Consider the following 13,005-nt stretch of genomic DNA (forward strand, 5'->3'; position numbering starts at 1 on the left):
TAAGCATTTATTGTACACACTCAGTCAGCAAATGAATTCACACACTCAAAGGCTGAACTTCAGACCAATTGCTTTTGTATAAAAATGTTTGTTATTTTATTTTTTAGAATCAAGCAAGCCTTCACAGGTAAGTGATAAGTACTTTGCAGTAAATATACAGTTGTAATACAGTTTGGATTTGTAATAGTAGATGCACTTTGTTTTAACTTTTGTAGGCATGGCACACAGAGATGTATCCCATGACGACTCTTCACTTTGTTCTGCACCAAAACACGCAGCCTTCAAAGGCAGTGTGTGAGTGTAATGGTACAGGACCTCTATGGGTAGCACAATAAGTGCTGCAGCCCTTAGAAGCCTTCTCTGGTCACAGTGCCCTGGGTACCTGTGGTACCATTTCCCAGGGGCTGACCTGTGGCCAGAGATGGCAGTTGGGTTTAGGCTTCAATGCAGTTTTAGGGCAAGAACATAGGCCCTGAGTACCTAATTAGCAGGAGCCCAGGGCACAGTCAGTCGAAGCACATGAGCAATGAAGCAAAAAGTGTGGGCAACTATGCATAAAGAGGGCACTTTCTCACACATTGGGATCGAGTTGTTCTATACTTGCCTTAGCGTTTTTTTAATACCAAAAGTAGTGTGAAACTAAAATGGAATCTGTCCTGGTACTTTTCTGGGGTTTGAGATGAGGTGCTTTGGGTCATTTTGAAACCGAAACTCATTATTTGAAGAAAACCTTGTAATGTTGTGAGCCCGACACTAGATGGCAGGAGTGTTAACAATATATATATGAACCTACAGCACTATGGGCTGCATACAGATAGCTGCAGTTAAGTAATATGTTCGAGGCATATAAGTTGTAGATCGTATACTTATACATAGATCGCCATCTGGTGTTGGGCTCGAATGTTTGCACTTTGTTTTTGTCTTGGAAGAAGTCTTTGTAGTCACGAGCTAGGTGACTCCTCCTTCGGACGATAGTGCGCATGGGCATCAACTCCATCTCCAGATTGTTTTTTCCGCCACCGGGTACGGATGTGATTTGCTGCGCTTCGGGTCGATATCTGTTTCGAACCCCTCTTCAATGCGCAATTCCTCTCCACTTAACGGTATTGTCTCGAACACATTTCCCTTTCGACGTGCATCTTCAAAAACAAACTCCTTGACCTCAATCTTCGATTCTGGCCGTTGGGCCCATCTGCCCAGACTACGCCTGCAGTCAATGGAAAGGACTTCCTTTAAAAAATGCCCTGGGTGTGGTGCTAAGTTACCACACACGGATTTACACGAAGTATGAAATCACAGCCTCTCCCTGGAGCACGAAGACAGAAACTGCAAGGCCTGCGCATTGTTCAGGTCGAAGAAAGCCATCCGTATTCATCGGGCTCGACGTCACGAAATGTCTCACGCAAGCAGCTCTATTCCGAACATCTTCGGAGCAGATCCCAATGTCCAGCCAGTGCAGGAAGGTGATTAAGACATCTCTGTCTCCGAGGCTGACGACTCCGACGAGGAGACAATCACCCCGGCTCAGCGGTCTCTGAGTACCCAAACCCCTCTCACAAAACCCAAATGATGTTTCAGACGCCCTGCCCTAGAAACCTAAAGACAAGCCTTCTAGCTCGGGCTCAAGCCAGTCCTATTCCGGTACCGAAAAGTCACCTTCGGCACCAAAGCACAAGACCAAAGATGCGCCACGCCCGGATTCATCAGCACTGAAGACAGCCCGACACCAAAATCCTCTGCGTCAAAACATACCAAAGACAAACAGTCGGAACCGAAAAAACATTCGGAGCTGAACATAGCCTCGGAGCCGAAAAAAGTCTCGGAGCCACAATCTCCTATAAAACATAAGGAGCCCAAGCAAAAAGCCTCAGAGACTGTCCAAAGAATATTCTAACCCAAAATCTTGAGCACCAAAAAAATACATTTTACCCACGCAGTCTGTAACTGACTTTTCGGATCCAAAACAAAAAACTCTTTTTATTGATCCAGAGACTGGCAGAGTGGTCTCCAAAAAAGAGAAAACTGGAAACTTCAGAGGAACCTGAAATACCTCTGAAGTGAAAGGAGATTAGTACTAACAACTCTCCACCTCCTTCTCCTCCTCCCGCTGATCCAAATCTTTGAATTTCTCCACCACACTCCCCACAACATGCTTTCTCACCTTAAACACTAGACGATGAGGATACCGATGGGGGTGGGAATATAGACCCAGATGGGGATGATGATGATGATGATGATGATGATGATGATGATGATCATACCATCCTACACAAAATAGACCCTAGGAATGACTACAACACAGATCCCGACCCACATAATGACCCGAACCTCTATCCATCTAAGCCATCACCACCTGATGACAATATTGGGTTTGCGCAATAAATCCACAGGGCTGCCCAATACCACGGGGTACAGTTACATTCTTATCCCTTAGAGGAAGATTATTTTATTCTAAACATTTACACCCTCGCAATCCACGCACACCCTGCCAATGCTAAAGGGCATGCTCAAACATGCTCCTGAAGTGTTTAAAGACCCTGTCGGGCCAGAATTCTGAACACCAGGATAGACAAAAAGTATAAGGCAGTTCCTAATAACCCAATTTACATTAAAGGTCAAGGCCCTTTAGAGTCTTTTGTGGTGTCTAATGCACTCAAGAGGGCTAACTAGCAAAGTACAGGCGATTACCCCCCTTCCTGATAGGGAGTCCAAACTAATAGACGTATCTGGTAAATGTATTGCGTCACAAGCGGTGAATCATTGGCGGATTGCCAATGCCTACGCTTTATTGGCCAGGTATGACAGGTCGCACTATGAAGAGCTTGAAAAGCTCATGCAACACCTTCCGGACCTGTACAAACAAAAAGCCAGTGAACTTATACAAGAAGGGAAATTGAATACAAACACCTCAATTAAATGTGCGCTTGACGCGGCTGATACTGCATCTCGTGCCATTAACACTAGTGTTTTTTTGCACAGGCACACTTTGCTCCGGGTGTCCAGATTCAAACAAGAGGTTCGATTGGCCATTCTTAATCAGCCCTTTGATCAGGAGCATCTTTTCCGGCCCTCAGTTGATACATCTTTAGAAAAGAACGAAAAAGATACGGACACTGCTAAGTTCATGGGGGCCTTACAATTGCCTTCCCCTAGATGTTCTTTTCGCTGCTCTTTCTACAGGGCTGGCTCCAAAACCATTGGCTCAGAACATCCCTCTTCTTCCTATTAGAGCCCCACTCAAACGTCCTCCGAAGGGTACTTTCGCGGAGGCTACAGAGGCAATAATTGTAAGGGAAGACGTCTCGGAACAATAACAGCAACTGCTCTACCACCAAACAGTGACTTCCCTGCACTACCCCCCTATCATCCCACTTCTGTCGGGAGACGTCTCACAGTTCCCACCTGTCTAGAATTCATTCTCAACAGACAGGTGGGTAACACAAATTATCCAGTATGGTTATTGCCTGGAACTCACCTCTACTCCCCCAAATATTTCTCCCAGACAACGTCCAATGTCCTCGAAACATCTGACACTTCTCAAACAAGAGGTTCCCTCTCTATTACAAAAACATGCAATAGAACCGGTCCTCTTGCCTCATCAAGGCACATGGATTTACTCCCTCTATTTCCTAATTCAAAAAAAGTACGGCTCTCTCAGGCCCATATTTGACCTAAGACCCCTAAACCTCTACATTCAGTCGGATCACTTCCATATGGTCACTCTCCAACAGGTGCTCCCACTGCTTCAACAGGGCGACTTTCTCTCCGCTCTGTACTTAAAGGACGCCTACTTTCATATTCCCATTCACCCCGCTCACAGGAAATCTCAGGTTCGTCGTAGACGGACAACACTACCAATTCAAAGTCCTCCCATTCAGGGTGACTACAGCACCCCAGAGTCTTCACCAAGTGACTAGCAGTAGTGGCGTCCCACTTATGAAGGCAGCACATTCATGTCTTCCCTTATCTGGACAACTGGCTCATAAAAGCCAGGTCACACAGCAGCTGTGTGCAACACACACACAAAATAATCCAACTGCTTCACGACTTGGGATTCACAGTAAACCTCACCAAATCCAACCTCCAACCATCCTGCATACAATATCTAGGGGCTACCATAGACAATTCAAAAGCTCTAGCATACCCCAGCCCAGTCAGGATAACTGCCAATACAGGCTCTATTGACAAATCTTCAGCCTCAACACTCACTCGGTGTTGATGCAGCTAATTGGGATGATTGTCTCTTGCATTCTCATCGTCCCAAATGCAAAACTCCAAATGCTTCCCTTACAGGAGTGTTTAGTATGTCAGTGGAACCAGGCTCAAGGTCAGCTAACAGATTTGGTGTTGGTTGTCGACCGCACCCATCACTCTCTGCAGTGGTGGAACACACAAAACCTTTCCAAAGGGTGGCCGTTACTCAACCCAGTTCCAATGTTAGTGCTAACATCAGACACATTGCTCACGGGCTAGGGAGCTCATATTCAAACTCATACTATTCAGGGAATGTGGACGCCTCAACAAAAACAATTCCACATAAATTACCTGGAATTGTTGGCAATCTTCCTAGTGTTAAAATCTTTTCAACTCCACCTTGTAGGCAAAGCTGTCCTGATCCGTACAGACAACATGACAGCGATGTATTACATACAGAAATGGGGAGACGCTCTCTCCAGATTTCACACCTAGCTCAAAGCATATGGAGATGGGTCATTCCTCAGAATATATATCTCCATGCAGAACACCTACCAGTAGTACACAATCTGATTGCAGATCTGCTCAGTCGTCTAAGACAGCGGATCCACAAATGGGAACTTCATCCTAGAGTTCTTCCATTCTTTCAAATGTGGGGTCACCCAGAAATAGATCTGTTCGCCACACACCAGAACACAAAATGCCCAAGCTTCGCATCCAGGTAGCCACACCCATTGTCCAAAGGCAATGCGCTATGCATGAACTGGTCAGACAAATTTGCTTATGCTTTTCTGCCTCTCCCACTCATTCCGCTGGTGGTTCGGAAGCTCAAACAGCATTCCCTCACAACGATCCCGATTGCTCCCACATGGGCCATTCAACCATGGTTCACAACCCTCTTGGAACTATCAGTAGTTCCACATCAAATGTTACGCCTTTCACCAAAGCTTCTTACTCAGCACCATGGAGAGATAAGACATCCAGATCCCAGTCCACTCAACTTTGTGATCTGGCACCTGAAATCTTAGAATTTGGCTACCTTAATCTCCCTCCAGACAGCATGAACATCAGTAAAGAGGCTAGATTCCCTACCACTAGAGCTTGCTATGCTGTAAAATAGAAAAGATTTATAATTTACTGTAAAAAATAACCAAATCAACCCACTAGATGATTCTATTCAAAACATTAATTGTTACCTTTTGCATCAAAAGCAATGTAAACTAGCGTTTACATCCATTAGACTACAACTCACCGCCATAGCAGCTTATCTTCAAAACAGACAACACTTGTCTCTGTTTAGAGTACCAGCTATCAAAGCTTTTTTGGAAGGACTTAAAAGAATAATTCCACCTAGAGTTCCACCCACTCCAGCATGGAACTTAAATGTGGTCCTTACCAGGCTCATGGGTCCCCCATTTTAATCTATGCATAAATGCGACTTACAATTTCTCACTTGGGAAGTAGCTTTCCTGATTGCCATCACCTCTCTTTAAAGAGTCCATGAACTCCAAGCATTAAGCATACAAGAACCATTTTTACAAATTTACCATAACAAAGTCGTTCTTAGGACTCCCAGTGCTTTTCCCTCTACCAGACTCAGTATCCGAACAAGCTCCTCACACACTAGATGTGAAAAGAGCGATACTTTACTACATTCTTTTTTTTCTTTTTTAAAATAAAAAAAAGAAAGAACAGGATCCTTTAGAAAGACTAAACTTTTTGTGTCTTTCTCCCCACCTCATAAGGGCAATCCTATCTCAAAAACAGGAATTGCAAGGTGGATTGTTAAATGCATCCAAATATTTTATGCTAAAGCCAAACGCACATTAACCATTCCCCCTATAGCTTACTCCACACGTAAACTAGGGGCATCTAAGGCATTCTTAGGGAACATTCCCCTAGATGACATCTTTAAAGCAGCAACTTGGTCTACACCACATACGTTCACAAAACACTATTGTGTAGACATGCAAGCAAAACAAGCTAGTGTGGGCCAGGCTGTATTAAGAACACTTTTTCAAAACACTGCAACAGATGCAGGTAGCCACCGCTAAGGGGATAATTGCTGTATAGTCTATGCACACGTATACGATCTTCCGCTCATATGCCTCGAACGGAAAATGCTACTTACCAGTATGCATCTGTTCTTGGCATGTAGAGCTGTAGATTTGTATACGCCCACCCGCCTCCCCGGATACCTTTATCTGTTCCAGTACTATTTTACTTAGATACTTTACACCTGGACATCTTTTCTAATTCATACTAACTCCATAACCCTCCATGGCAAAAACAATCTGGAGAAGGAGTTAGTTCCCATGTAGGGGCTACAAAGACTTCTTCCAAGACAAAAACAAAATGCAAACATCCAAGCCCAACATCAGATGGCGATCTATGCATAAGTATACGAATCTACAGCTCTACATGCCAAGAACAGATGCATACTGGTAAGTAGCATTTTCCTTTCCATACTCTTTCATTCATTAGTTCATTCAGACTTGTGTTTGGGATATCCACACATTGACCGAATTGGGGAGAAGGTGTAAAAGTTTGCAGTGATCCTTGCCTTATAGGAATGAACAGTTAGCCTCAACATCCTTCTTTAACTTCCACAGAGCTCCCCATATACACTCCATTCTTCCTGATCATGGAAACCAAAGTTAGATTTCTCTGAAGTGCAAAACTTTTAATCAGCAAGCTAGTTGAATGTGCCTGGGGACGGCTATGATTGAATTATCCAACTATTCTACATGAGTGGAGGAAAAACGTGTAATTCGAATTTATTTAAATCATGGACAAACTGTCCAGCTGCACACCTTCTGTTTAATTATATACTTTTTATCAATAGCCTCTTACTGTAACATAAAACTGTACAAATAGTTCACCACATTTATTAGTTCACGCTGTTAAGAACTTCCATATAGCAGCCATTTAGACTTTTGAACATTTGTTTGTGTTTTGAATAAATGCAGTTTGCAAAGGCCTCTTAGTATGCAATTTGGCCAGTAATACATCAGACCGTAGATTTGGGAGGTTTCAAAGAGACTGAAAAGTGCCAGTCTTGCCTTTCAAATGTTTTTTTCAATGGTGCATAGCATTGTGTTTACAGTGGACTGACATGGTTGCTTTGGTTTTTAAGGAAGGGAACCAGTTAGAATTGTGAAAAATATTTGTTTATTGATGTAATGCTGATCATTGTATCTTTCCCATTTCATTTTTGTTTGTAAATAGATGATGGTAAAGAAGAACCTCCCACCACATTATTGTGGGTGCAGTACTATTTGGCTCAACATTATAACAATATCGGACAACCATCTATAGCTCTGGATTACATCAATGCGGCTATAGATAGCACACCAACCTTGATAGAACTCTTCCTTGTAAAAGCTAAAATATACAAGGTAATGTATATATTTCATGTAGGGCTATGTTTTCCATGTGAAACGTTACTTTCTATTCCTTCTGACTGCGTTTGGGAGCTGGTGATGCAGCACTCGCATGAGTTCCACTACAATTGATGTCTGCATGTGCCTATTGTGACCAATTATAATTTAGCCTTTGAATATTCCAACATAAAATCTTATGAAATTTCACCGAATATGCATAGTTTTGCCATCTGATGGTCGGGTCTGGAAGTTTTTTGCTACAAATGTTTTTTTTTATCTACTCATGCTGAGCATCGACTTAGAGGCTGGATATCACTTCAGGCATAAGCCTTCCATTCCCCTTACTTTATTTATTTATTTATTTGGCATACTTATATAGCGCGATCTGTCACCCAAAGGGCATACTTGCCCACCATTTCAGATTATTTTTCCACCTTTGGGTTTGTAGGTCTAAGTTAGTTGAAAAATCTCGTAAGGACCCCAAAACAGTTGAGGGAATACCGGAGCTCTTTGCTCAACACTTATTATTTTGGATGTATTGTGGGACTCTGACTTCCTTTGAAGTGGCTTGAGGATGGTAATTTGTGGAGGTGGGGGGGTCACTAAGATTCCACACAGCCATTTTGGAGTATGAGCATAATCTTCATATTTTGTCCACACTTTCTTTGGCTCTGTCCGAAGGATCCGGATTTTCAGCTTCATACAAATTGCCCCCTCTCAGGTTTGTGCTCCCATCAGCCTCGCAATTCAGCTTCAGGTATCGCCCTCCTCTACTCTGCCACACTAAGAGGACGTGTCAGCAAAGCCAGGGCCTCGCCCTCTTCTCCTGACGTTGCATCCTCCGCTGCTGGTGAGGCATGGAAATGACCCTACCGAAGCCCCTCTCTGCACTAGCTCCTGAAACCGAAGTGCAGCCCTTTGAAATCTGGCAAGGCTGGCAAAGCTCAGGCCCAATACCTAGACCTAGCATGTCCGCTTAGATGCCACCTATCTATCACCTCTTTTCAGATAGAACCATTTCCTATGGATTTTAAACTGTTTTTAGTCCTGGCTTCCTTGACTTCCTCTGCCCTGAAAGCCTCCCCAGCCAAGCCCTATTCAGCTCCTTTTAGTCACGCTGTTGGTTTTGTTTCGCCGTTGCAGCTATTACATTGTCATAGCTGACAAAAAAGGCCATTTATCAATTCAGAAGCAAAAGGAACAAATGATGAACGGATTGCTGAACAATGCAAAAATTCACCTCCAGTCACAAAGATCTGGGTTTAATCCATTGTTCTTTTGCTCACCACACCACCCCAGTGTTAACCCAATCATATGCAAATCAGTCAATGATGAATTTAGGCCCAGATCTCTGTACTGGGGTGAATGCATGACATTGTTCAGCATTCTGTCCTTCAATTATTCCTTTTGCATTTATCAATGCAGGGCAACAATGGGGGCATCAATTCAGTATTATTTAGGGCTAGGGACCACTGGTACAGGACTGTAGGTGATAGTTTAACCCCCTTCACAAGGCAGCTGTCGTTGTGGATGAATGTATGGATATAGGCACACTATCATGAACAATGTTTTTAACAAATGTTAGTCACTACATTCTTACATTAATTATAGTAACATATAATGCACTATGCAACACACGACTGGTAGGTGAGGGATCCGATCATGTAGCCCTGAGGTGGGATTAAAGAAGGCTTGTGCATATGATGATAAGGTTGGATTTGAAGTTGGGAGGAGGTCTGAAGAGAAGCAGAAATTAGGCAGTTTGTGTGCGACAGTGAGCACCTAACTGGTACAGATGCGTCTCTTTAGCCAAAATTCAGGAAAAATGGTGGTGTTGAGATCTTTTGTAGTCCTAGGTAGGTCTGTGGTTCAAACAGTTAATAGGGCCAGTCTTCTCCCCTAATTGTATTTCTTTGAGTACATGTGAAGGAGTGATTAGGTTGAAGATGTGGGAACTGTCTTTCTGGTGGATTTCATATTGAGAAAGAAGGAAAGAGACGGTTTGACCGAAGTGGTCTGAAAGTTGTTGGGATTGCTGGGTATAATATAAACCGGGACTCTGGTGGATGAAAAGGAAGAGTCTGCTTCAAAGACTTTAAGATTGACTGTTCAAGTAGGAGGATATGGGATATGGATAGAGGTGTGGCGAGTGGTAAGACAGGAAGCTGATTTAGGCAAGATGGTAAGTGGTGGAATTGGTGAAGTAAGTTCGAGGCATGTGGGCTGCTGAATTCATATCTGTGCATAGATCGCCGCCTAGTGTTGGGTCCGGATGATTGCACATTGTTGTCCTGGAAGAGTCTTCGAAGTATCACGAGATAGGTGGCTCCTCCCCTGGACTACAGTGTGCATGGGCATCCTCTCCATCCTCAGATTGTTTTTTTCCGCCATTGGGTTCGGATGTTACTGTCTTAGCTCAAGTTAGGAAAACTTCTACTAAGACAAAAGGCTTTCAACAGCGTCGGTGTCGTTTCGTTCGGTGCCGGTAACTTTGTTTCGAGAGGACATCGAGGAATCAGATGGTTTCTTTCCACACTCAACACTATCTTCGATCTACAATGGAAAGAAGCCCATTCAAGAGGTGTCCACTTTGCAATGCAAAATACCCGCACATCGATGTCCACCCGGTGTGCAACAAGTGCCTGTCCCCGGATCACAACGAAGCCAACTGTATGGCCTGTGCCTGGTTCAGGTCGAAGAAAACTCTTCGGATTCGACGCGCGGCTCGATTGGAGTCAAAAAGGTCTGCGCCTGTTCCAGAAAACATCTTCGGGACCGAAGACGAGGGGGTCGTCGATCTGGAGGATCAGGAATACCGCTCCGATCCAGCTTCGGACCATGACTCAGAGTATGACGCCGAAGACGAAGAGGTGCAAGAAGAAGACGAAAACGTCGTCGAAGAGGTAGGAGACGACGCAGAGGCCCTTGGGGCAGTAGAAAATAGCTCAGGTGAGGAGCTAGGCCCAACCGGCTATACGGGGGCCGTCGATGACGCACTCAATAAGGCTGAGGTCGAGGGATCGCCACTAGGCCTTACCCAAGATCTACAGTCTCGTTCTACAGCCCCGCATAAAGGCCCGGCTTCGAACATTAATAAAGAGCCATCGGTTTCAAAACTGCCGTCGGTCGATCCAAATAAATCGAAACTGAAAGCATCAATGACAAAGCCGAAACTGAAAGTGCAACTAACTCTGGTCGGCTCCAAGGCCTCAAACTCCTCAGACCGAAGAAGCAGAAGATGGCCGTCGATGCCGGAAAGCTCAAAAAGGTCATTGAACTGAGGGTTGGGGCAACGAAGACCAAGGTCAAGGCTGACGAACCAACAAGGCCGACGCCGAAAGGAGTCGACACGCACAAAAGATTCGAACCGTAATACAGGATCGATCCTCGGTCGAGGCCTGCGGACAAGACTAAGACTGGCTCCAAGGATCCTGTCGAGTCGACGCAGCTGAGTCCATTCATAGCCAAGGAAGAGTCGGAGTCACTCCGGCGCATCAAGGATAAGGCTACAGCGATCGGGCGAAAGAAGGCCTCAACACCAAAGCTGGTCGGAAACGTTCAGACCGCGACAACACCGATTAAATTCGGGTTGCCACCGTCGGTGTGTCCGAGGATCGTCGAACCATAAAGAGGTATCGGCGCCACTAAAAAAGTGTCGACGGAAATGGAGGCTACAGAGGAGCCTGAAGAACAGGAGTCTAGGCAATTCATCGACTCGGAAACTGATATAAAAGGAAAATAATACCAGAAACTCCCATGGAGTCATATAAGATTCCCTTGAAGAAGAAGAGGGTTTCAACAACGTCACCGGCTCTTGTGGAACCCCTCCATTCCTATGGACTAGAACCTCAGAAGTTTTCACCCACATACTCAGATGTGGATGCAGGGGATAACTAACATGAAGATTACCCTTATCATGTGGACACTGATCCCGATGATCAAAACCAACCATGGGCAGACCCGGCTGACCCAAGGGATCCGCAGACTGCCCCTGACACTCATGTATACAGTGTGAAAACATCTCCTACTGAGGACACTACTGCCTTTAACGCCCTTATTGAAAGAGCAGCCCGTAATCATGACGTCGAGTTACATGCTGACCCTGTGGATGAAGACTTTCTGGTCGACACCTTTTCCACTTCAGAAGGAACAGTCAAGACCCTGCCCATGCTAAAAGGGGTCCTTAAGCATGCTGGTGACTTTTTTAAGGACACCACTAGGGCCAGGGTGTTAAACCCAAGGATTGAAAAGAAATATAGACTGACACATGTGGACCCTACTTATATAAGGGGACAGTTGCCATTGGACTCATTAGTTGTTTCTAATGCACGTAAGAGTGAGAACTCCCAGACTACAGGTGATGCTCCTCCTCCTGACAAAGTCAAAAGTTCTGGAAACTCCAGGAAAAAGGGTGGCTGCGCAGGCGGCTAACATCTGGCGCATTGGCAACACTTAGGCGCTCTTAGCCAGATATGATAGGTGCCATTATGATACACTTGAGACACTGTTGCAACACCTACCAGATCAGTACAAGGAGGGTGCGGAACTACTAATCCAAGAAGGGAAGCTTATAACCAATGCTTCCATCAAATGCGCGCTAGACGCAGCTGATTATATCTGTGGGTCGGTTTTTTAAGTGTTCAGAAAGATTAGGCACTCGACTTCTAACGGTATAGATTTGAGTTCTTGTGGTATCTAGGTAGGTGCTTCTTGGTCAGAGGAAAACCTTAACCTCTGTAAAGAGAAGTGGTGAAACCACCCCCTCTTATGTTGATTTGGCAGAAAACCAGAGCACACTATATTTATTCAAAATATCTTCCTCATTGAGTACTTGATTGATTCCGGATAGATCACACCCAAAGTAGATTTTTCAAAAGAGTTTTATTTGTGAACAGTGTCCACTTCTCAGGATTCACTGTATCAATCACTTAAGCCTACACGTGTTTCATCACAGCATGTGGCTGTGACTCATCAGGGCCGTGTGCAGCCGGGGTTCAGCTTGTAAAGCTTCTGTCTCCGCAACTCTTTTGAAAAATCTACTTTGGGTGTGATCTATCCGGAATCAATAAAGTACTCAATGAGGAAGATATTTTGAATAAATATAGTGTGCTCTGGTTTTCTGCCAAATCAACGCTAGACACAGCTGACACTGCAGCCAGGGCCATCAACACTAGCGTTATGTTAAGGAGACATGCCTGGTTGAGAATCTAGGGATTCAAACCAGAAATACAAACTTCTATCCTCAATCAGCCAGTTAACCTGGACTACTTATTTGGACCCTAGGTTGACACCACCCTTGAAAAAAAAAAAAGACACGGAGACTGCAACGTCTATGGGGGCTCTGCAGTCGCAGCAGTTTCGGGGTGGCTCCTTTCGTCGCTCCATTACTAGGGGCCCTTCAAGAGGCCAATTCACACAACAGACACAG

The 13,005-nt window shown here is 44.6% G+C and overlaps 1 protein-coding gene across 1 annotated transcript in view; it reads left to right on the plus strand.

Moving 5' to 3' along the window:
* NAA15 (N-alpha-acetyltransferase 15, NatA auxiliary subunit) overlaps positions 1–13,005 on the plus strand; it is a 778,287-nt gene that overhangs the window by 447,625 nt on the left and 317,657 nt on the right. Inside the window, exon 11 of the mRNA XM_086962172.1 lies at positions 7,423–7,592. Within this exon, the coding sequence (XP_086818298.1) occupies positions 7,423–7,592 (170 nt within the window). The remainder of the gene's footprint in view (positions 1–7,422; positions 7,593–13,005) is intronic.

This window comes from Lissotriton vulgaris, chromosome 3_1, assembly GCF_964263255.1.
Source record: "Lissotriton vulgaris chromosome 3_1, aLisVul1.2, whole genome shotgun sequence".
In the NCBI taxonomy this organism is placed as follows: Eukaryota; Metazoa; Chordata; class Amphibia; order Caudata; family Salamandridae; genus Lissotriton; species Lissotriton vulgaris.